This window comes from Crinia signifera, chromosome 8 (assembly GCF_055691185.1).
Source record: "Crinia signifera chromosome 8, ASM5569118v1, whole genome shotgun sequence".
In the NCBI taxonomy this organism is placed as follows: domain Eukaryota; kingdom Metazoa; phylum Chordata; class Amphibia; order Anura; family Myobatrachidae; genus Crinia; species Crinia signifera.
The window spans coordinates 28,182,253-28,206,890 of record NC_139224.1 but is presented as its reverse complement, the minus strand read 5'-3'; the positions used below and the strand labels follow the sequence as shown (position 1 = coordinate 28,206,890).

Sequence of the window (24,638 nt, the reverse complement as noted above, 5' to 3'; positions counted from 1 at the left end):
ATCTCAGCATCGCCCATAGTACATCTCAGCGGTGCCTCTCACCTCACTGCTCCGGCAGCACCTCAGCAGTGCTTCAGTGATGTCTCTCATGTTACTGTATCTCGCTGCCCCAGCAGCATATTAGCAGTGCCTCCCGTCACATTGCTCCTGCAGCATCTCACATCGCTGCCCATAGGAGACTGATCGGCATCTGCAAACTGACATTTACCAAAATAAAATGGTTTATAGATACAGTAAGATACATAATGTGTGTGTGTGGTTTTATGAAATGATTTATTCAGTGTCCTCTGCTGGTGCAGCTGTTTTTATGTATCCTGTACTTGTCCTCTATTGGAATTGTCTGTGTCACTGTTTTGCTTATTTGTTTATGTACTTTGTAACTGGGGACTGCGGATCCTCTGTGGTGTCATAAAAATAATGGATAATAATAATATTTGATGACATATACTTGCCATCATCCAGGCAGTAGGTGGGCTGGTGGGTGTGATATCACCCGCTGTCCAGACCGACCATTTTCGCTTATTGGTGGGAGGCTGCGGACAGGTGGTGGCCAGCTCCGAGAGACTTGCCCACTCTTCCATGTGGCCGTGAGCATAACCCTTTGTTGGGAGATCCTCTTGGCTGTTTGGGGAGAGTGGGCGAGTATGTGATGGGCTCTGTCACTCACTTCATAGAAAGGACCAAACGAGATTTATTAAACTCGGTGAAGTGATAAACTGTCTGGTTTTTATCACCGACCAATCAGCTCCTACCTGTGAAGCTACAGGCTTGGTTTGATAAATGACAGGTAAGAGCTGATTGGTCGGTGATAAAAACCAGACAGTTTATCACTTCACTGAGCTTAATAAATCTGCCCCAGAGTTATGTTGGGGAACCTGCATGCAGGCATGGGAAGGGGCAATGGGTGTATAATTACATATGACTTAATATTAAGAGGGATATACTATGTCAGTGATGAGGGATAGACTATGTCAGTGATGAGGGATAGACTATGTCAGTGATGAGGGACAGACTATGTCAGTGATGAGGGACAGACTATGTCAGTGATGAGGGACAGACTATGTCAGTGATGAGGGACAGACTATGTCAGTGATGAGGGACAGACTATGTCAGTGATGAGGGATAGACTATGTCAGTGATGAGGGACAGACTATGTCAGTGATGAGGGATATACTATGTCAGTGATGAGGGACAGACTATGTCAGTGATGAGGGATAGACTATGTCAGTGATGAGGGACAGACTATGTCAGTGATGAGGGACAGACTATGTCAGTGATGAGGGATACTATATAGATATACTGTATATTATGAGGGATACTATGCAGCGCTGGTACAAGGTTTCTAGGTGCCCTAGACAAAGCGTCATCCTTCTGCCCCAGCTCCCCCACACCTAGTAATTGGTTCCGGTTGATAGATCTACAGTGTCTAGATAAGACTGTCAATATGTCTACCAAAAAAGGTCGACAGGCAACAGGTCGACGGGGTCAATATGTCGACATGAAAACGGTAGACACATGAGAAGTCAACAGTCATAAGGTTGACATGGGTTTTTTCCCTGTTTTTTTGAGTCGACATGTGCCGACAGGTGGTATTTCATGCCCTACCATCCACTACGGCACGGTGTGAGAATAAAATAGTGTACCGAGCGTAGCGAGGCAATGTTTCCGAAGCATTGCGAGCGATGCGAGGGGATGTGGTGCATTGGAAACTGTGTCCATGCCGACTGTGTCGACATTCGGGTTAAAAATCAGTGAAAAACCCCATGTTGACCTTTTGACGTCGACCTAGATACTGTCGACCTAATGCTTGTGTTGCCCTACTGACCTGTTGACCTTGTCCCATGTCGACCTTGTCCCATGTCGACCTTGTCCCATGTCGACCTTGTCCCATGTCGACCTAACGATGTCGACCTAATGACTGTGGACCAACTTGCTGAAGACCAAACGATCCCAACCCCTAAATACTTTATTATCTACATAAAAATCAAGATATGTTATTAGTTGCATGTAAACTGGCAGACACTGTATACAAACAGTGGTATATTATACCCAGGGGGATTAGGGTGTCACCATCCCTACACAAAAGTCTTTTTTTCCCCCCAACATTATAATCAGATTTGGACACAAAGGCCCATTCAGAAACTGAGCCCAGTTCTAATGAATACATTTAGAACTCCATTGAGATTCTCTATAGCAGATTAGCAGCTTGTTACAAGAACCTCACTTCAAAAAATAAACTTTGCCATAATCCGCAAGCCCCACTCCCAAGGGTTGCACTGTGTTAACGGCACTACATAAAAAATATTCTGCAGACGAAAAGCTTTATTCGTCGTTTGTTGCAGGGTAGCGTGAACAAAAGATTTCGTTGACAAAAAACATAAATACCATTTTTATGTCCGTACTTGTAAAGATTCCGGGAACATGGACGCTGTGCAGACAATTACTTTATTAAAGGTTGCAAAAAAAAGGTCCTGTAATTGCAAAGACACCAATTTATCACCTTTTATGTTCTTGGGGATTCATCGTAATTGCATTAGGACGGGGCTGTAAATTCCCTTATCCATTCTCTGCAAAGGCCACTTTTACTGGCTCCCAGTCAACAGGACATTATGTAAAATACAGGGTAATGACCACTCGCATAGCTAAACACCATGACTGCCTTCACTCTTTTAGCTTGTTAACACAAAACTCAGTGTAATGCAGATCAGATTAGATGCAAAATCCAGTAAAGTGCCACAGAGGCGGACAATTCATTGCATTAGGTTTCAGTTGTGGATACAATTCAACCTTTCACCGACTGCTGAGCCCAGGAATGAATCTGTTACTGGAGCTGAAAGGGGTGCTGGCTAACAGGTAACATTATGTCCTGTTAAAATGGACATACTCGTATTGGAGGCAGCCATTTTGAATCTCCTTACACTAGGGATGTCAATAGTCCAAAATGACCAATCAGAAACATTGTCAGTTAGATATTTTTAAAGCTGCAAAAAAAAATCAGTTGTTCCTGAAGAAACAGTTCAGCAGTAAAGTTTTAGACATTGCAGTCACAAAGCTCTTTGGCTTGATCCGGCCCTGGCGTAAAGTATTGTCAGACCTAACCACATTGCGTACGTGCAAAGTGATAAGCTAGATGTAAGCTCCATGTGTATATTTGTAATAGGAGATTTGGGCAGCACTCGCATTAAATAAACCTGCACACATGTTTATTTGTATGAGATATGCATACCTCCCAACTTCTGGTGACTCGGAAGAGGGACAGTCATGCATCAAAGCCGCGCGGCTGAAAAGGTGTGTGGCCTATGAAAAGGGCGTGACCTCTCGGCGATGCAGCTGCCTCAGGCCACGCCCCCCAGTTTCACCCTCTGCATTGCTGTTGTCCCCCCAGCCAGAATGGTACAGACGCTGTGCGCAAGTGTCTATTCCCTTCAGGCTGGGGGGACTCCCAACTATAAAATACACACACAAACACACACACACCTGACCATATAGATATAAATAGTTTATTACATTCACGAGTTCAAATAGATGAAGTGTTTTCATTTTGAGGGTTCAGTTCCATTCTAAATGAAGGCGATTATGACACAATAATAAACGAATGTTCATTATAAGAATATCAGGGATCTCAGCCCTTAAAATTGAAATAATTGCAAACAGTCCGCAGGGCGCCTACGAAACAAAGAAACTAAAACAATTGCCTTACAAGACTATTATTACAGAACTGACATACATATGACCTCATCAGTCAAGCACACAATCGATTGGACAGGTTAACTGTTGTTACACCGAAATAATGTTTAACTCTCTCTCTCACGATCTCTGGATGGGTTGGTCCCTGAGCACCAAGCTTTTAAAGCCAACAATAAGATGTTGTAGGAAAAGGTGTGGCCAAGTTTCCTACCATTGAAAAAAAACCTGATTAAATCCTAGGACAAGTTTGGGAAGTGACTTTATAAAGTGTTGACAACAGGAGACGGAGAAAATGAACTGGTGTGATTTAAGTTCTTCGTATAAGCAGGGAACTTTATCTCTGTGCTATAAGGCAGTCAGAGCTTCTAGATATACGGTGTGCTACAGACTTCAATTAGATTACAGCCTTGCAGGCCTCATTATCCTTAATATGAATTAATGATCCACAAAATGTTCTGCATAGTCAGAAAAAAAAAAGAACAACGCTCCTGTCAGCCAGAACTGGTATTTTACAACAAGAACACGGTGTAACATCTGTATGCCTCTAAAACTAATATTCTAATAGGACTCTTCTGAAGTGGCAGAAAGTAAATGCACGGAGAGTATTGCCGTCTTGGTAGCAATCACAATGTTCTCACCTAACCCTTTCTCTGTCGTATTCATCACTTACAACGATTAGTGCCCCTTATAGATTTAAGACCGGATTAGAGGTGGAAGTGACCACTGTTTTACTTATGTGCAAGCCTTCGAGATGCACTAAAGGCCCATACACACTGCATGTTTGAGCGGCTTTCAGCTCAAAGCCGCCCAGTGTGTATGCGGTGAACGCTGCTGCGCGCTCCCGCATCATCGCCGGAAAAGCCGTTCTTCTGTTGGTATTACCAGCAGATGAGCTGCTTTGAGGACGGCTTTGCATAGCACTGCGCTATGCAAAGCCGTCCTCCCCCTTCCATCAGTGCCGGGCAGAGGGAAAGCCGCTCAGTGTGTAAGCACTGAGCGGCTTTCCCCCCAGTGATGAACGCGATCATCGCTGTCCATACACGCCGGGCATAGTCACCCAGTGTGTAAGGACCTTAATAGTGTGTCCCGATGTGTCACCGCTGGTGGACGCCGTTCCATGAAGTTCCGATAGGCATAACTGGGAAGTGACAGGGGTAGGTGGTCTGTTTTGTGTTGCAGTTCCGCTGACACCAAAAGACCAATACCGTTGGATGAGAGAGAGTGAGAAGTACTAAGCATTGCAAAGTGAAAAGGCGGAGAAAGATAAGGTATCAGCCAATAAGCTCTTAACTACCATGTTTGAAAAATAACAGTTAGGAGCTGATTGGTTGTTCGTTTATAACTCACCATTTTATTGCGTTCATAGCTTAGTACATCTGGTCCGGGGGGGGACAGAGAAAATACATAAGCAGTGCTATCGCTATGGCCCCTGCACACAAAGCGATGTATTCACATCCCTTAGAAAATTATCTGAAATTGCTCCGTGTGTAGGCCCCATATTGCTTCTACTAGCCATGTGTTGCTAGTAATATCCCCATGTCATTGCCCTTTTAAATATCGTGCAGAACACAAACTAAAGTGATGGGTTTTGAAACCCAACTCTTCATAAAGAAACCTATTTATGTGAACTACGGGAGGGAGATATTTTTCATGCGCATAGAATTGTCTCTCTCCCCCAACATTGTATCTATACCCCCTACACCTGTATGAAGTGTTCCCAACCTATCCAATAAAAAAACACTACAAACAATAATAAAGAAGCCTTTATCACACAGCATGTAAAAGTCAGCCAAGTATGAATCAATATTTAACAGCTAAATTAGCTGTATGAAGTATAGGTGCACGGGCACAACATGGTAACGTCACTTGCTGCATGACAAACCCTACAAGGTGCAAAATACTAGTTGGGGCTGTCAGTCATGGGGCTGTCAGTCATAGATCTCATTAGGGTGCTTGTTAACCAATTAAGCATGCAATAGTAACAGTGGCCCTTATTCTGATCGGTGCAGCCGGATCCGAATATGCGGCCAGCACCGTGCATCCTAAACCCCGCCTTCCATACGGATCGCCAACTCCGTCCGTACGCGGTAAGAAGCTGTCCGAACGGACCGCACGTGTATTTCTCATGAATACACCTTCTCCATCTCAGGGAACCTCCCCCATCATTCGATGGTCGCAGACCGAATGGCCAGGCAGCTCCCGCAACCTCAGACCACACGGGCATTTCTCCGTGCAAAAGCAGGGATCTGGGCGGGCAGCTGACATCCGGCAATGTCATATGTCCGCCCCCTACACGTGTGTCACGGCTGGATTACCATACGGACGCCCATGAAACGCGGGGTGTAAACATATGGTAATGAGCCCAAACAGCCCTTCACGCCCCTCTCCACCCCCTGTTCGTAGTGTACACATTTCATGCGGAATGTTGCCGTGGGTTCCGCTCGCACATGCGCAGAGACGCCTCTGCACATGCGCAGACACAAAACATCGGCGGCACGAACGCACGCGGATATTACCGCACCAACCAGAATAAGGGCCAGTGTTATAATTACTTTATTTATATGTGATGAGCTGAACCTAAGACATATGAAGAAACACATCCCTACCCAGTGTAAATAATGTAGTACATTTATTGCCAGCCTGAAAGGAATAATCCAGGCTTTATGGGAAGGGCAAAGACCTATAGATGGTGATTTGGGTCATCATTTCTAGATCCTAAGGGGTAAATTTACTATGGGAGCGCTATTGAAAAAGGGGTGTTGCCGATAGCAACCAATCAGAATATATCTATTATCTTCTAGAAGGTGCTAAATAACAAAGTTGAATCTGATTGGTTGCTATGGGAAACATCCCAACTTTAACAGAACTCCCATCTTAGTAAATTTACTCCTAAAACTGCAGATCACTGAACACACATTGGATGTTTCGCTGGCGGAGAATTCATTTGATGGTCCCCAACCATCGAATGATTTCTTCAGGTCACTCAAATTTAAGTCAGTGGAGACTGACTTATATTTGCACCCATTCTGCCGAAGACAGGGCAGGGGGGTCTAACGTCAGCTGCCCTCCCCAACACACTTCCTCCCGCCCGAATTCCCATGGGAGTGCCCAGCGCGACCCCGACCCGCTTCCCCATACCCGCACTGCTCCGTGCGAACTATGCAAGTCACCGAGTCCGTTCGCCAAGGGAGCTTGCACATGCCCATAAATAATTATGCTCATGTGCAAAAAACAAACATCGCCCCCCCCCCCCCCCCCAACGAGCTGGGGAGCGAATGAAACATAACTCCCAACTGCCATGTTACAAGCTTTATGTTAACATTTTATCACTTTATTGAGGCTTAGTGCATCTGGCCCATTGTCAGAAAAGGCAGAATACTAAAAATAACATGAGAATGAAAAAATAAAAGGTGCATTTCCACAACAAATACAGAACATACAAGTAGTACCGGTATTTTGTGCATCGGACGATGTTTGGTTTTCCCGTGGTGACAAGCGCACGCTAATTCCGTTCTGCTTCGCAGAGTAAACAGACCCTTTATTTGCACAGTTATAATCTTAGACTCACAAACACTATAAATGTTATTCTCACATTTGGGAACTGGGCTTCCTAACAAGGGCCCTTATTCAGATCGGCACGGTACGGCCCGCGTGCGGCCGTACCGCCGATGTTTTTTGTCTGCACATGCGCAGAGGTCATTCTGCGCATGTGCAGCCCCCTTCGCCGCAGACGGATTTCGTCCGCCGCAAAGGGGGCGGATAGGGGCGTGAGGGGCTTCAGCCCCTCATTTCCCTATGTGTACGCCCCGCGTTTCATGGGCGTTCCCATGCAAACGCGGGGCGTATGCATGGTAATGAGGGCATGACGCCCTCATTACCATGACATGGGGGCGGAAAGCTGACGTCGCCGGATGTCAGCTTTCAGCCCCCATACAAGCTAACACACGGACGATTGTCCGTGTGGTCTTAGCTTGCGGGAGCTGCCGCGGCGTGCGGGCCTGCCTTCGATGGTCGTCGACCATCGAAGGCAGGGGGCAGCTCCCACCATGGTGGAGGCGTAGCCTCCACCATTTTTGTGCGGATCGCCAGCCGTCCGTGTATGGACGGCCGTGGCGATCCGTCTGGTGGGCGGCCCTTGGTTTGTGCGGTCGGAGCCCCGTGTGCGGCTCTGACCGCACCAACCAGAATAAGGGCCCAAACTACAAGCAAGTACAAACAATGAAAGCAGGTGCAAACACTAGGGGGGTTATTTTGGTTCACTCTTTCTGACAAAATCCTTCTTAGATGGACAAAACCATTTGCACTGCAGGGGGGACATATGTAAAATGTGCAGAGAGAGTTAGATTTGGGTGAGTTATTTTGTGTCTGTGCAGGGTAAATACTGACTGCTTTATTTATACACTGCAATATAGATCTCACTTTGAAGTAAACCCCACCCAAATCTAATTCTCTCTGCACAAGTAACATCTGCCCCACCTGCAGTGCACATGGTTTTGTCCATCTAAGAAGGATTTTGTCAGAAAGAGTGAACCAAAATAAGGCCCTAGGTAACAATCTGCCCCAACTCCTGCCTCTGGGGCCCACTGATCATATAATATTTTGTGGCTAATTCCCCAAAAATAGTTAGCTGCAAATATTAAGGGGAGTATTTATTCCCCGCCGCTATCTCCGACGGGAGAAATAGCGGCAGGCGCCTATTCAATGCTGTCTTACCCGACAGCATTGAAGAGGCAGATCGACAGAACGGGCCCGACTTTAAAAGCTGTTTTGTCGATAACGGCCGTGAATTGTCGCGATCACGGCCGAATCTCGACAATCTACGGGAGTTAACACGCCCCCTTTTCGCCGACATTGAATCCCATCTGGCGATATGTGGTCGAGCAAAACAAAAAACGGGCCAGGGTCACGGCTGTCGGGACGGATCGACAGTCGTGACCTGGGATTGAATACGCCCTTAAATATCACCAGAGTGTATGTAGAAGGGACCGTAGCAGAAATCTCCGATTAGTGGGTCCCAGGGCTACCGCCATTCTGAGATGGTGGTAGCCCATTGTAGCCTATGGGCTACACACCACACTGCCAGCTGGGCAGTGCGGTCAGCCAGGGGTCAGCGCTAACGTGAAGACCCCCGGCACTCGGCAAAGCAGATCACAGGGATGAGCTCCTTTTGGCCGGTGAATGCCACCCAGATTGCATTGCACATGTGATCCAATGATAAATGGGCCCCTCTGTCTTTTACAGGTGGAAATCCCAGGGGAGAATCAGCAATCACCGATACCTCTCCCTTGTGTTCCATCTGTCCTTCCTCTCCTGGAATATAGTATTCAGCTGTTCTGTAATCTGTTCACCTATACCAGCCTTCAAGTATAACCAACAGGTCATGTTGTCCGGATTTCTTTACAAATGTGCACACACTGGACGGCATATAGGCCATTTGGTTGAATGGCCGATATATAAATGCACCATCGGCCAGTGTCTATGAGTGAAATATCTGTGAACTGTGTTGTTCACAACACAGCCGATGCCCAATATATCTAAACACATCGTGCTGTGTATACGGGTGGTCAACATACAGCCACGCCAGGAGCCACTTGTGATTGACAGCTCACTGGCCGGTCATATATGATGTCAGTCCCAAGGGATCAGTAGCATTTATGGAGAACACGCTGCCCGATCTGTCTGCAGATATACAGATGGAGTCTCTCTCATTGTTGCTTGGCTCTCGCCAGAACGTCCCTGCTGGTGAGAGCCGACAGGCAGGGCCGCCACTAGAAATGTTGGGGCCCGGGACTGACCTACAGTCCGGGCCCCTAGCGGCACAGCGCCATACCCCCCCCGCGCGCGCACCCACCCCCGCATGACAGCACCCAACCTCCCCCTACTCCATCCCCATTACTTACCATCACCCACATCGCGCATCCTCCAGCTCACGGTGCACGGTCAGGTCCGGCGCGCACACTGCACAGTGCAGCCTGCAGAGCACCGAGCCCCTCTGTGTCCTAGGCTCGGCGCTCTGCAGGCTGCACTGTGTATTATGCGTGCCTGGCCGCCGGGTGTGGGAGGCTGGGTGCGGTGGAGGAGGCTGGGTGCGGGCCGGGGCCCGGGACAGCTGTACCCTAGGCACCCCCCTGTCGTCGGCCCTGCCGACAGGGACTCCATCAGACTGGGACGCGTGTGTATCTCAAACGCACGTGCGTCACAGTCTCTCTCAGCAGCTGGGTGGTGGGACCCTGCCCGTCTCCACTTCGGGGAGGGGGGCAGGGTTAGGGAGGGGGATCAGGGCGGCGACGGGGATCGGTGGGGAGCTCAGTTGCCACAGGCTGCGTGAATGTCTCGTGCGCACACGCCCCCTGTGGGGAGCTGGCGGATTGTGGGGGCTGGCCCCTGCAAGAGCAAGAGGCGCTCCATCTGTAGCTACTAGTGTGTGCTCAGCTTTAGTGCTAACTAGCAGAACCCCAAGGGAGTCCAAATTAAGATTTAATATGCTTGAAAGCTAAATATATATATATTCGGCATTAAGTACTTTGAATGCGCGCAAAGTCGCTGTACCCCCCATGACAGTAGCGGGGACTATGTTTTTCGCAAGAACAACATTTAAATATTTGCAAGCTGTATTCCATTCCAGTCCCTTCTGTTACCTTCACTCACTGGGGGTCACTGCTGCTAATATAGGTTTTACAGCTTCAGGAACCCCTCACCCAACACAGTGCTCCCATTCACACAGCAATCAGGATCCCAAAATGTCTATTAAAACGTAATGAGCTGTGACTGCTAGTATATTATTTCCAGGTCTGAGGCACAAGCTGACATCCGACTTCAGTGTAAGGCAGGGGTGACACTCCTTATGGTAAGGTCACATTAAACCTAAATACAAAACGACAATAAATACGGCGATTCCGCTGTATATAAATGAGTTTAGAAATGTCTATGACTTTTCACCCGTTCTCACATAATGTTTTTTAAAAATAAGCTAATTAATGTTACATGTCGTATTCACAAATACACAAACAGCAGCTTCAGTCTGAAGGCCCCCATACACTACGGGAGACGTCGCATTCAAGTCCCTTTGAGCCGCCCAGGACCCTGCCGGGTGCAGGATCGCTTGGGATGCATAGCAGGCAGTTCTTCTGCATGCGATCCCCGCACCCTGCCGCTGTGAAGGTGTCCGGCATGTGTGATCTCCAGCACGTATGCAACATGTATGATCTCCTGGTCCGATCCGATGCGGTCCCCGCACAGCTCTCTCTCTACCTAGGAGCAGAGTAAGCTGTGCAGAAGCCTAGAATTCGATATGTCTTTTATTTAAGCAGCAATGTTTTCCAAATGTTGCAGAAATGTTACCAAATAACCTGCACACATAGATAATAATACACAAGTATTATATGGTATGGGGATGGTAGGTCGACATAGTCTATATCGACGGTCAATAGGCTGACACATATGGTTGGATTACTAGGTTGACAGTGTCTAGGTGGACAGTCAATAGGTCGCTATTGGTCGACAGGCAAAATGTCGACATACTAAAAATGTTGACAAACAAAGGGTCAACACACGCAAAAGGTCAACAAGTATATGGTCAACACAGAAAAAGATCCACACTATAATATTCTCTCTCTCTATGCCGATATGGATGTTGAAGTAAGATCCAGTCGGTTTAAAAAATAAATAAAAATAATGAGAAACACATGTTGACAATAGTGGTCGACCTATTGACTGGATACCATGGTCAGCATGGTCAAAAAATGTTTCGACCATTTTTGCGTCAACCTTTTGCTTGTGTAGATCTTTTGGGGGTTGACGTAGACATTGGACCCTAACAAAGGTGTCTGAATTGGCCCCAAAGTAGCCATGCTTTACCTATGGACCATTCCTGACAGAGAACACTGTACACCTAATGCAGGTAAAATTAATTTTACAGCCACCTCCGTTTATTTATACGCTGACTCCACGTTCGCCAACGCAGAAAGCCAGTACAGCAAAGTACAGCATTCCAGTTACAGCAGACTCACTGTACAAAGCATCAAACACGAACAAAAGCTACACACATCGCCTAACACAGGACTTCTTACACGTTTCTGGCCCAGAACCTGTACTGTGACGGACATTCAGATTCTGGGCACATGGTCACATTTTCAGTGAATAACAAATTACAATACACGTCGTCATTTTATCGACTTGGCCGCACTCAGAACTCCATCCAATTTTTCAAAATACTAGAATGACATCCCTTGATAATAAGAGATCAGCAGACAGTACCAATCCAATCCTGAGCTTGCTACCGCTCCTCTCTGCTTTTCCTAGGCAGTAACAATCAACTTGGGAACCATCCAAAGCTACTACTGTTCAATATTTGCAATGTTGTAACAATGTTGCATTTCTCAATCAAACAATTAACACCTAGGATTACATAAATGCTGTTTGTTTTAGTATTTTACAACTATGTAACAAAGAGTTAAGAAAGTTAAGAACTAAAAAAAAGATAGTTTGCAAGTTATCGGTCTAATAATAAACTGAATGTGAGTGTAAGCAAACATCTCTCAGTGGCCCTCTCCTTTATGGAGAGGACTCCGCACTTACCTCCACTTGTGCAAGGCCAGTCCTGGACAGCGGTCACCACACGCATTACACGGTTGTCCTCTTTCAGGTTCAGCAAATGATGTTATCTGACAATAGGAAACAACGAGAAATATAGTTGTCTTAAATGGACAGAACATTGCATGGAAGCATTTAATAAATATGGGTATGGGTAAATTTGGTTGACCCAATTTAGGTCGACATGCATTGGGTCCACCACTGACGGTCAAAAGGCCTTAGGTCGACAACTGAAATAGGTCAACAGGGTTGAAAAGTCAATGGCAAGAGCGACAGCCAAAATGTCGACATGACTTTTTCACCCTTTTTTTGGCCCTAATGTCGACATTGTCGACATGTACACCGTACTGCATCCCCTCGCTGCGCTCGGCACACTGTTCTATTCTTCCTCCACGCTCTAGTGCATGGTAGGGCATGAAATATCGCCTGTCGTCACATGTCGGCTCAAAAAAAAAGTGAAAAACACATGTCCACTTTTTGACTGTCGACCTAGCCATTGTCGACCTAATGCTTGTGTCAGCCTTCCAAACTTGTCAACCTTAGCCATGTCTACCTATTTAAGGTGTCGACCATAGACATTTCGACCTTCAGTAGTCGACCCGATGCATGTCGACCTTAATTGGGTTGACTTAGTGACCGGATCCCATAAATCCTCCCCCCTTCTCCTCTCTAATGACCCATACACAGGGCGATTTCAGGGCTATTTCTATGTGACGAGATCGCATATAAATTTAGCACACATCGCCCCGTGTGTGTACTCCCCGGCGACGGCCTGTGCATCGCTATCACCTGACTACATCTTGACTGTACGCAGTCACAATCTAGTCAGATCACCAGTGTTCTAACCATATGCATCGCATGTGTACCAGCGATGTGTGCTGAGCGATCTGTGCTTAAGCACACCACTCCGTACAGGGCACCCATCCGGGCCTTTAGGCTGGGTAATACCCCTTTTTCCACCTGAAACCCGGGTCACACCCAGGTTTTTGCACCCGGCTCTTACCTGGGTGCGGCCTGGCTTTTGACCCCTTTTACACTGCATCCCCACCCAGCATGATGCCGGCGGGGTTTCGTCACCGGAGGCGGGGCCTGAGCCGGTGCTAAGAGATGACAGCATCGACCTGGGTTGCCCGCTTACACTACACCCCGATCCAGGTTGAACCCGTGTTCAGCCCAGAACCTTTGCCGGATTGAAATCCTGGGTCTCACAACCTAGTTTAGAGCATTCAGGCCACCTGCAAACCCGTGTTTTTACGCGCTCTGGTGAAAAAACCTGGGTTATTAGATATAGATATATTGTTCTTTTGAGCGACAAATTATATATCTAGTGTTCCCGCTAGGCTGTTTTAAAGGGCAAAATGCTCCCTGCCCCTCTGGCAGCGCCCCGCTAAAACAGCCTACCTCCGTCCCCTCTGGTGTGACCGGGGAAGCCCGGCACCGCTGTAGATAGCGATGCCCGGCGCTTCCCCGGCAGTGTAGAGCCTTCCGGGTGGCCAGGCCCGCCCCCTTCAGTGACACCGGCTGGGCGGGCCCGCCCCTTTTCATCACGGCGTGGCCCCTTTTGTGGCGTTGGCGGCCCGAGACCGCGCCCCCCCTTACGCTGCAGCGGCGCCCTGCCCGCCCTAGTTCCTAAAAGGAACACTAATATCTGTAGGTCATTGTCGGGTATGTGCACCAGATCACGCTGAACTACGTTGTTCATAGACGTATTACATTGGCCCTACAGCACAGCTGACACCATGATATATCATGGCGATATCTCGGCATGGCTGGCTGTGTGCACTGGTGACCTGCTGACCACATGTACACTGGCTTCAGGGACCACCAACAATTTAAATGCCCGCCCAGTTAAGTCGCTTGCTTGATAAGTGTGATTTATTTCCAAGTCTATGTCGGCATAGATTATAATACATCTAAGTGCCATTTCCCTGACTGGAACCACCAGTCTGTCAGGGAAGTTCTCACAGCACCAAGGTCATGGGTTCAATTCCCACCATGGCCCTAACTGTGTGGAGTTTGTATTTTCTCCTCATGCTTGCGTGGGTTTCCACCAGGTACTCCGGTTGTCTCCCATAATCTAAAAATATACTGGTAGGTTAATTGGCGCCCAACAAAATGAACCCTAGAATGTCTGTGTGTGCGTGTACATGTGGTAGGATTGTAAGCTCCACTGGGGCAGAGACTGATGTGAATGTTGAAATATTCTCTGTAAAGCGCTGCGGAATATGTGTGTGCTATATAAATAACTGGTAATAAATTAATTTATTTTCTTTTTTTTATCTTCAGTCTGGGGTACGTGCAAAAAGTGAAACATCTAAAAAGAGACATCTTTAAATTGCAATGTACTGTTATAGTAGAATATAATAAAATATATAAAACACTAAACATAGAAGATTCCATTGTTCAGAGATTTTTGTATAGGAGATGTCAGATCAGGCAGAAAGAGATGATTATGGATCACAGATCCTTTGATATGACGACAAGCCCACGTCTGTCCCGGTAAAGTACTATCCGGGATACACTTGTTCCCGCAGCATGACAGCAAACAGTACACTTCCAAGACAAATCTGTAGCGAAACTGCCAAACTCCATTCTAATCTGAATTTCACTCACACCGTGCTGGACCAGAGGAGGACACAACAAAGTGGGAAGTCAAACAAAGTCAACGAGATTATCAATTGTAAAGTGAAAGTCCCCTGGCAAATTTACATGACAATACTAGAGCAAGGCACTATGGGAAGCTAAACATCCTATAGTCCAGCTACGATCCTCAGGGGTAAATAGAAGCATTTGTATAGTTAACTCTTCCAGAGTCACATCTCGTACTACAAAGTGTCAAAGTATCAATGTGTAACTAAGCAATGACCTGTGACCGTCCAGAATCCGGATTACTATGTAAATGTGGTCGGTGCATGAGTTCAACTCTACTAATCCCTAAATGACAAAAATAAATAAAAACACTTCTGTTAGGAAAAACTGTAATTGTCCAAATTGAGAAAATCCCCGCTGGCGAGCGATGGCTGAGAGGGACTCCATTAGACCGGGACCCAAACACGCATGCTTTTCCCAGTCACTCTGTAACCTCCGCTTCAGGGCGATGGGCAGGATTAAGGGGGGGTTGCGGCGACCGACGGGGAACGGCGGTGCGTACGAGAACACATGCCCACGCATTCAGCCGATGGTGAGAGAAATTCTTCGATGGTCCCCAACCATCTAATGATTTCTCTCCCCTTCAAAAATAAAAGGCAGCCTACAATGACTTTCATTTCCATCGGTGTCTGCCGAAGACGGGGCGGTCGCTGGTGTCCGCTGCAGGCCCAGGCAGGCATCAGCCCACCTGCGTACCCAGGGGAGAACTTAGTGTTTTAATGGGGATGCCCATTAAACGCTGAGCGCTCCCACACTCCCATCATGTGAAACTCACCGAAGCCACTCGCTCTCGGGCTACGCACACGCGCAGACCCACACCATCGGAGCGGGGCCAGTTAGGCCCTGAATCTCTTTTTCAAAGGTAGGAGTTTATATGCAGGCAATCACACAGGTCAGTACTGTTCAAAGCACGGCATCAATACGGTCTTATATTTATATGTAAATGAGCAGCTGTGCGATCAGCTCTGAATCAGGCCTTGAATCTGGTAAAAGAGATATCCCCAGCACTGATGCCCAAACAGGTTAAACTGAAATAATATAAACGATGTTAATGACTGTAAAGATTAATCGTGTGTGTCCGCTGTATCGGCACCGCTGAGTCCCTACAGTATATCTGTAGCTGGGGCGTTGCTATGTTATTTCAAAACTATACAGTGTAATATTGGGATGTAGCTGAGAGGGATTAGAGCGCTGTATTGTTCCTCGCACAATGGAAGAAGCGTAAGTAGGTGAAAACGGGGCCCATTCATCAGAGGTTGGGAAAGCTCTACTACTGGAAATCAACCCAGCAGCCATAGCGAGTGGAACTGATCAATAACACATAAATGGTAATACAAAAATATATATGTGAAGGAAAAAAAAAAAAAAACGTTTTGCCCTCTATGTGGTGTCACAAACACTAGAAAACTGATCATCCAGCAATAAAAATGTTCTGTCCAGGGAGGAAGTAATTATAAGTATTTCTAAATACTCATGAGATCATTATTAGGGAGAAATTCAGCGGTCTGCGAAACCACAGTGATGTATTAGGTATACGGTCAAAAAGGTCGACATGCATTACGTCAAGCAATGAAGGTCGGCATACGATAAAAGGGTCAAAAGGTCAACACAAGCATTAGGTTGACATTGTGAAGATCGACAGTAAAAAGGTCGACATTGGGTTTTTTGAGTCGACATGCGCTATTCCATGCCCTAGCATCCACAAGAGGGTGAAGTGATAATATAATACTGTTCCGAGAGTAGCAAGGCACCGAACCCGAAGCACGGCGATCGTAGCGAGCCGTGTGAGGGGATGTGATGCACTTTTTCGAAGTCCATGTCAACTGTGTCGGCATTTGGGGGGAAAACATGCAAAACCCATGTCGACCTTTGGACTGTCGACCGTCCCAATGTCGACCTAATGCTTGTGTCTACCTTTTGACCCTGTCGACCGTAAGTCATGTCAACCTTTTTCACGTATCGACGTAAGGCCTGTCCACTTCCAGTGGTTGACCTAATTCATGCCAACCCTAGTGTGGTTGTTCTAATGATCCACATCCATTTATTATGGATTTCCTTCCAAGCATGTGACGTGAAACGCGCAGTGATAACAGATTTTCGCCAGTATCTGCGTTGCAGCTGGTTTTGTCTTTTTCAATTTTAAATGTGCAAAAACAGGATTTGTGCTAGAAAAAGCAAAGAGAGGTGTGTTTAAAAATGAGGAAGTCTGACTGTACCCGCCAAAAAGCCAACATAATATTGGATAACAGTATAGAACAGTGGCTCCCTGGGATGCCTCGGGACACATGCAGGGGTGCCCTGGGTTGTTGGTCCAGGACCAACTCAAATTATGAATGGTTAGTTATTTTTAAGCAAAACCAGTGCTGGTGGCTGCCAGTCATAAAATGTGTACAAACAGAAGCAAATCCTGCACTTTACCACATAACTGATCCTAAGAATCGCATATAAACCCAATCTAATTAAATATTTTTTGGGCCTAGGGGTGCTGTGAAAAAATTCTGATACTCTAGGGTGCCGTGATTCAAAAAAGATTGGGAACCCGTGGTATAGAATAAAAAGTGGTCACAATAAAAAGTATTTGGTGTACGTACATTTAATCAAATGACTGTCGTATCTATTTTCTCTTACTGTAAGTAAATCAAATTCTAGAAATCAAGTCATTTTTTTGCAGACTACAGGGTAAGTGCTCAGACTATATTAGGGGTACTGTACATAAAAATGGGTCATTTTAAGGCACTTTAAAAATAACTTTAAGATTACTCTGATCGTGCAAGTCTAAAAACACTTTTCTCACTGATAAAGCCCCCCAATATACCTGTCCCATACCTTGTTCCCCAATCATCAGAACTTTTTCACCCCAAAAATGAAATATTCTTGCCCATCTAAAAATAATTGGGCCAGGGGGCATTTGGATAGGGAAGCCCAGCGTTTCCTTGGTGTTACCATGAAAACGCTGGGTGCATCCAGAAAAACGGTGGGCGTCCTCATGCAAACGCAGACAGCTGACGTCACAGGTCATCAGCCGCCCGCCCTGTTCTCGGACATGGAAGGCGCAAATATAGGTCAGTCAAGACTGACTTAAATTTATGGACAGGGGAAAAAATCATTCGATGGTCAGAGACCATCGAATGATTTTGCCCCCATACGATCCCCTGCAAATGGATGTTTTTGCAAAACAACACAACCAATTTTTTAGCTACAAAACCTTTAGTAAATCTAAGCCCTGGAGAATTTCCATTTAAGCATTTCAGGGTGCTACTTGGGCGCTGGTTGCAGAGCTGGGATGCTAGCAGTCCGTCCACAGATTCCCAGTAACTGTAAAATATCTACGCTGAAAGAGAAGCCCCCTCCTCTCCCAGGATCCGCTGCAGCGCCACTCTAGGGCTCAGACTCCACTGTGCATGCGCGGAACTCTGAAAAAATGGGGCCGCGGCCATTTTTTTCAGCGCTTCCAGCGACTTGCATAGAAATGAATGCGTTTTGGATGCTCTGATAAAAGCAAGGATAAAGTACAAGGATTTGTCTTAAGGCAGCTTAGTTTTGACTTTTGAGCGACTTTCAGCTCCAAAGCCGCCCAGTGTGTACGGGGCAGCGATGAGCGGGGATGCACTCTCCCGCATCATTGCTGGTTGCCGCCATTTATCTGCTGGCATTGCCAGCAGATGAGGGAGGGAGGGGATGGTTTTCCATAGCATCCTGTTATGAAAAGTTATCCACCCCCGGGAAAATCGCTAAAACGGGCGAAAATCACTCAGTGTGTATGCACTGAGCATTTGTCAGCCCAGAAATTTTCCCCATCATCAGTCACCATGCATGCTGGGCAAAATCGCCCAGTGTGTATGGACCTTTATGAAGAGGACCAGTATATAAGTTGATACAATATGAAAGACAATTTAAATATTCAAATATTAGTACAATTAATACAGTGGGGTTGTCCAGGTCACTGACTTCTGTACTATCATAGGGGATATTCAATCCTACCAGGCGGAAATATTGTCCATTTTCGACAACATTAGGTCAAATAGACATTCAACCTATTCAATGCCGGATCCGTAGTCCCGAATTTCAGAATAGATTCCGACAGTCAGAAATTCAGTGGCTTGGCGAAAACGGCTGTAGATTCGACGATGCAGATTCGACTTTAAACAAAGTGGAATCTGCATGAGGGGGAGTCATGGCCGTTTTTCATCCTGGATTGAATACCGATGGCCAATATTTCCGCCTGACAGAAATTGTCAACATTGAATACCCCCCATAGTGTAGTTCCATAATACACAGACAGTTCACTGCTTACTTATAGCTAAAGCAGATCTGTGTCATATCCAAGTACAATGAAAATACACAGCTTTGAATGTACTGATATGTACTGATAAGGAGTCAGGAATTAAGCAAAAATTATAACCCATCATATACATACAAACAAATGACTTGATGTCATGATAAAGTGTACAGCCCCTTCAGTAATGTGAATAACCGAACAGTCAGATATTTACTTGCACGTTCCCTCACATCATACAGAATATCCAATTGGGAGTATGACAATTGGGAGTATGACAATTGGGAGTATGACAGGTATCTGTCCTAAACAGCCCATGAAATAAGTGTCTTTCCCCAGCTTTCTGTGAAACCACCGAGCCATGTTCATACGATAGTGATTCAGTGCTCAATAGGGTGATGGTTTAGTGCCTTATGCAATAAAACTATTGTATTATTCCCTTTCCAGCGACCCTCTGAATACATAGCTGTCTCCACACTGTGATCTGTGAATAGCAGCATTTGAACGGGGCATCATTTAACAGTAGCAGTCATTAGCCAATTAGCGATAGTTTAAACCTTTTACGAAAAGACTGCACTTAACCCTTTCAGTCCCAACATCTATGTGAGAAATGTGCAAAATATCCGCTATAAATGCCATTTGCTATACAAATGAAAATAAATAATGTAAAAAAAAAAAAAAAGATATTTCCTATATAAGATAAACATTACAGGTCATTACGGTTAATAAAACTGTTTGCTTGCCAATTTCAACACCTATTCGGACAATTTCACTTGGCACTCAAAGGGTTAAATATTTAATATTCATTTTGAGCAGATTTCCCAACACTTGGTAACCTATCAGATGGAGTGCAAGTTATAGGGTGTACACAAGGTTCGGTTTTGTTGGTTTTTGTATTTGATGTTGCTTATGGAAGCAAAATCGAATGGAAATCGAACGCACTCAATTTCGATTCGATCCCAATGTGCGACACCGCGTCATCGAAATCGAAGAGAAAAACAGACTGCGCAGGCAAGACTACAGATCGGTACTATACTGTCTAAACTGAATGTGTGCACGGTGCCCTGCGATTCAATCGGGATTGAATACAAAGTACATAGCACCATGTGTACACCCCTTTAGACTAGGTAAAAGTGTATACGGATACTATATGAGAAGGACATGTGCACTTTGGAATTGTGGCTTTTGCTAGATTTTGTATTGCATTTTTAATGACATAATAATTTTCAATAAACAAAAAGACTGCGTTTGTAAAATGCATATGCTGCATAAGGTAGCAGGAGACGGGTAATTTACCACGGGGCTGAATGGAAAGGACATCCGTATGGCATGCTGAATGAAGCAGATGAATTATTGAAGCAGGGTATTGTACTCTGAGCTAATGACATTACAGCAGGAGTCAGGTGCAGTAACCAGCGTTCCCACTGCTCGGATCAAGGGTGGCTTGTCTGCTACTCTCAGGGAATTAGGCAGCAGGATTTACCTGGAGCTGGAGCACGACAAGCAATGATGAGCAAGTACCTCTATGGTCACAGCAACCGGATGTCAGAGCCTGAAGGATGAGTGTAAGCTGCTGAAGAACTTCTTGGGAGAACTATTGTGAAACACATGACATGTACTTTTAGGTGTCATGTGGCTGTTCAAATGTTGTGGAACTACAAATCTCAGTAGACCAAACCATACACAATTATCCATTTCCACAAATCACACAATTAGCCTCCTTCCCCAGGTTACGTAGTGGCCAACTTCCTCATGTTACACAACTGCCCCCTTCCAATGTTAGTTACCCTACCCCCCACATTACACAACTGCCCCCTTCCAATGTTAGTTACCCCTACCCCCACGTTACACAACTGCCCCCTTCCAATGTTAGTTACCCCTACCCCCATGTTACACAACTGCCCCCTTCCAATGTTAGTTACCCCTACCCCCATGTTACACAACTGCCCCCTTCCAATGTTAGTTACCCCTACCCCCACGTTACACAACTGCCCCCTTCCAATGTTAGTTACCCCTACCATCATGTTACACAACTGCCCCCTGCCAATATTAGTTACCCCTACCCCCATGTTACAGAGTAGCCCCTCTTCTCATGTTAGTTACCCCTTCCCCATGTTACACAACTGCCCCTTCCAATGTTAGTTACCCCTACCATCATGTTACACAACTGCCACCTGCCAATATTAGTTACCCCTAACCCCATGTTACAGAGTAGCCCCTCTTCTCATGTTAGTTACCCCTTCCCCATGTTACAGAGTAGTCCCTCTTCTCATGTTAGTTACCCCTTCCCCATGTTACAGAGTAGCCCCTCTTCTCATGTTAGTTACCCCTTCCCCATGTTACAGAGTAGTCCCTCTATTCATGTTAGTTACCCCTTCCCCATGACACAGTTACCCCCTCCATGTTATACAGTAGCCCCACTCCTCCATATCACAGTTACCCCTCTCCTCATGTAAATGACCTCCTCCCCAAGGCACAGTTGCCCCCTCCCCATGGCACAGTTGCCCCCTCCCCAGAGTTGCCTCCAGACTCACCGATCTGGCGGAATGTCTCCTCCAGGAGCTCCTGCTGAACATGTCCGGTGCCGGCTCGGGGGTCCGGGGGAATATCGGGTGTTAGCTCGGTGTGCCCGGTGTCAGTGTCCCTGTTACCCGCTGCTCTCACACCCGCTTCTCGCCCATCAATGAACAGAAGTTAGCAAGGAGCGGGGTTTCCGTGTCTGCAGCTCCGCCCAGCCGTGGGCATGGAGGGGGAGAGCCGGGGACAGCCTGCATCTACCGGGCTCCGGGTCACCCCAGTGTCTGGCACTGACTACTGAGCGTGTATACTGCCTGCAGCCGGGCGGGGAGGGGGCGCTGTACCCTGCTGCACGGCGCTGTACACTGAGGGGGGAGGCTCTATGTAACATCAGTCACCGGGGCAGCCGCTCACACAGGATGGGACTCACCCGGCAATGAGCCCCACATCAGTCACCCCCCCTCCTAATGACACGTAGGGGTGCGTGCCCCTCAGTGTTATTAGCCACTCATATCACCCTGGTCAACTTCCCAGTAATAACTTAGTCTACTGAGGAACCAATGGGGTGATTTTAAACAGTATAGTACATATACCTACTAACACCCAGCCCCACACTACATGACATGGTGCTTCCACACATCCCCACTACATGACATGGTGCTTCCACACACCCCCACTACCTGACATTGTGCTTCCACACAGCCCCCCACTACCTGACATGGTGCTTCCACACAGCCCCCCACTACCTGACATGTTGCTTCCACACACCCCCACTACCTGACATGGTGCTTCCACACAGCCCCCCGCTACCTGATACTGAGCTCCCACACAGCTCCCCACTACCTGACATGGTTCTTCCACACAGCCCCCCACTACCTGATACGGAGCTCCCACACAGCCCCCCACTACCTGACATGGTTCTTCCACACAGCCCCCACTACCTGATACGGAGCTCCCACACAGCCCCCCACTACCTGACATGGTTCTTCCACACCGCCCCCCCCCCACTACATGACACGACATGCTAACACAGCTCCCCACCACCTGACACAGCACTCCCACACATCCCCACTACCTGACATGGTGCTTCCACACAGCCCCCCACTACCTGATATGGAGCTCCCACACAGCCCCCCACTACCTGACATGGTGCTTCCACACAGCCCCCCACTACATGACACGACATGCTAACACAGCTCCCCACCACCTGACACAGCACTCCCACACATCCCCACTACCTGACATGGTGCTTCCACACAGCCCCCCACTACCTGATATGGCACTCCCACACAGCCCCCCACTACCTGACATGGTGCTTCCACACAGCCCCCCACTAGTAGTAGTACGTTTATTTATAAGGCGCCGCAAAGTGTCCGCAGCGCCGTACATAGCAAACCAAAAAAAAACTAATTACAAGGTAACGTACAGGGTGTGTTGAAAAATACAGTATGAATAGGGGTATAGCTGGTAGAACTAAAATCAGCATCAGTTCAGAAGTAGGTGTCAAGATTGTCGAGGAGACTGAAGATGAAATAGAGGAAGGGAAGAACAAGACAGGAGTACAGGTGAGGTAATGAGGTAGGGTGAGTACGTGAGGAAGGAGGACCCTACTCATAAGAGTTAACATACTAAAAATAGGTGGGTGGACGAACGAAATACAATAGGATAAGTAGGAACGGAGGGGAACGGAGGCAGGATAGGAGGATAAAAAGAGGTTAGGAGGTGGGATAGGCTAGTCGAAAAAAGTGGGTTTTGAGGGAGCGCTTGAAGGAGGTAAGGGAATCAGATAGCCTGATGGGTGGCGGGAGGTTGTTCCAGTGCAGGGGGGCAGCGCGAGAGAAGTCTTGGACACGGGAGTGGGAGGAGGTGATAAGGTGAGAGGTCAGTCGGCGGTCAGCGATGGAGCGAAGAGGACGGGAGGGAGTGTGGATAGAGATCAGTGAAGAGAGGTAGGGAGCTGTGGAGGAGGAGAGAGCCTTGTAGGTGGTGGTGAGGAGTTTAAAGAGAACTCGGAAAGGAATGGGGAGCCAGTGAAGAGATAGACAGAGGGGGGAGGCGGAGGTAGAGCGGCGGGAGAGGAAGATGAGCCTAGCAGCAGCGTTAAGAATGGATTGGAGAGGTGCGAGGCGGGTGAGAGGTAGCCCAGAGAGAAGGATGTTGCAGTAGTCAAGGCGGGAGATGACAAGAGAGTGAATGAGAATTTTGGTCGCGTCAGTGGAGAGGAATGGTCTGATGCGTGAGATGTTGCGTAGGTGAAAGCGGCAAGACTGCGAGAGAGCATGTGGGGGGTGAAAGAGAGGGAGGAGTCAATGATGACACCGAGGCAGCGCGTTTGGTCGGTGGACGTGATCTCGGTTTCACCAATGCTGATGGAGATAGTGGGAGAAGAGGGGATGTTCGGGGGATGGAAGATTAGAAGTTCAGTTTTAGCCATGTTTAGTTTCAGGAAGCGTTGGGTCATCCAGGCTGAGATGGCCGTGAGGCATTCGGAGACCTTGGACAGGAGTGATGGGGATAAGTCGGGGGAGGAGAGATAGATTAGGGTATCATCAGCATAAAGGTGGTACCTGACATGGTGCTTCCACACAGCCCCCCACTACCTGATACGGCACTCCCACACAGCCCCCCGCTACCTGACATGGTGCTTCCACACAGCCCCCCACTAACTGACATGGTGCTTCCACACAGCCCCCCACTACATGACACAACATGCTAACACAACTCCCCACCACCTGACACAGCACTCCCACACATCCCCACTACCTGACATGGTGCTTCCACACAGCCCCCCACTACCTGATACGGCACTCCCACACAGCCCCCCACTACCTGACATGGTGCTTCCACACAGCCCCCCACTACATGACACAACATACTAACACAACTCCCCACCACCTGACACAGCACTCCCACACAT

The 24,638-nt window shown here is 47.3% G+C and overlaps 1 protein-coding gene across 1 annotated transcript in view; it reads right to left on the bottom strand.

Moving 5' to 3' along the window:
• PRICKLE2 (prickle planar cell polarity protein 2) overlaps positions 1–21,983 on the bottom strand; it is a 259,945-nt gene extending 237,962 nt beyond the window's left edge. Inside the window, exons 1-2 of the mRNA XM_083156040.1 lie at positions 21,739–21,983; positions 12,265–12,350 (exon numbers count right to left, since the gene is read on the bottom strand). Of these exons, the coding sequence (XP_083012166.1) occupies positions 12,265–12,350; positions 21,739–21,780 (128 nt within the window). The 5' untranslated portion in view covers positions 21,781–21,983. The remainder of the gene's footprint in view (positions 1–12,264; positions 12,351–21,738) is intronic.
• Positions 21,984–24,638: the final 2,655 nt, after the last annotated feature.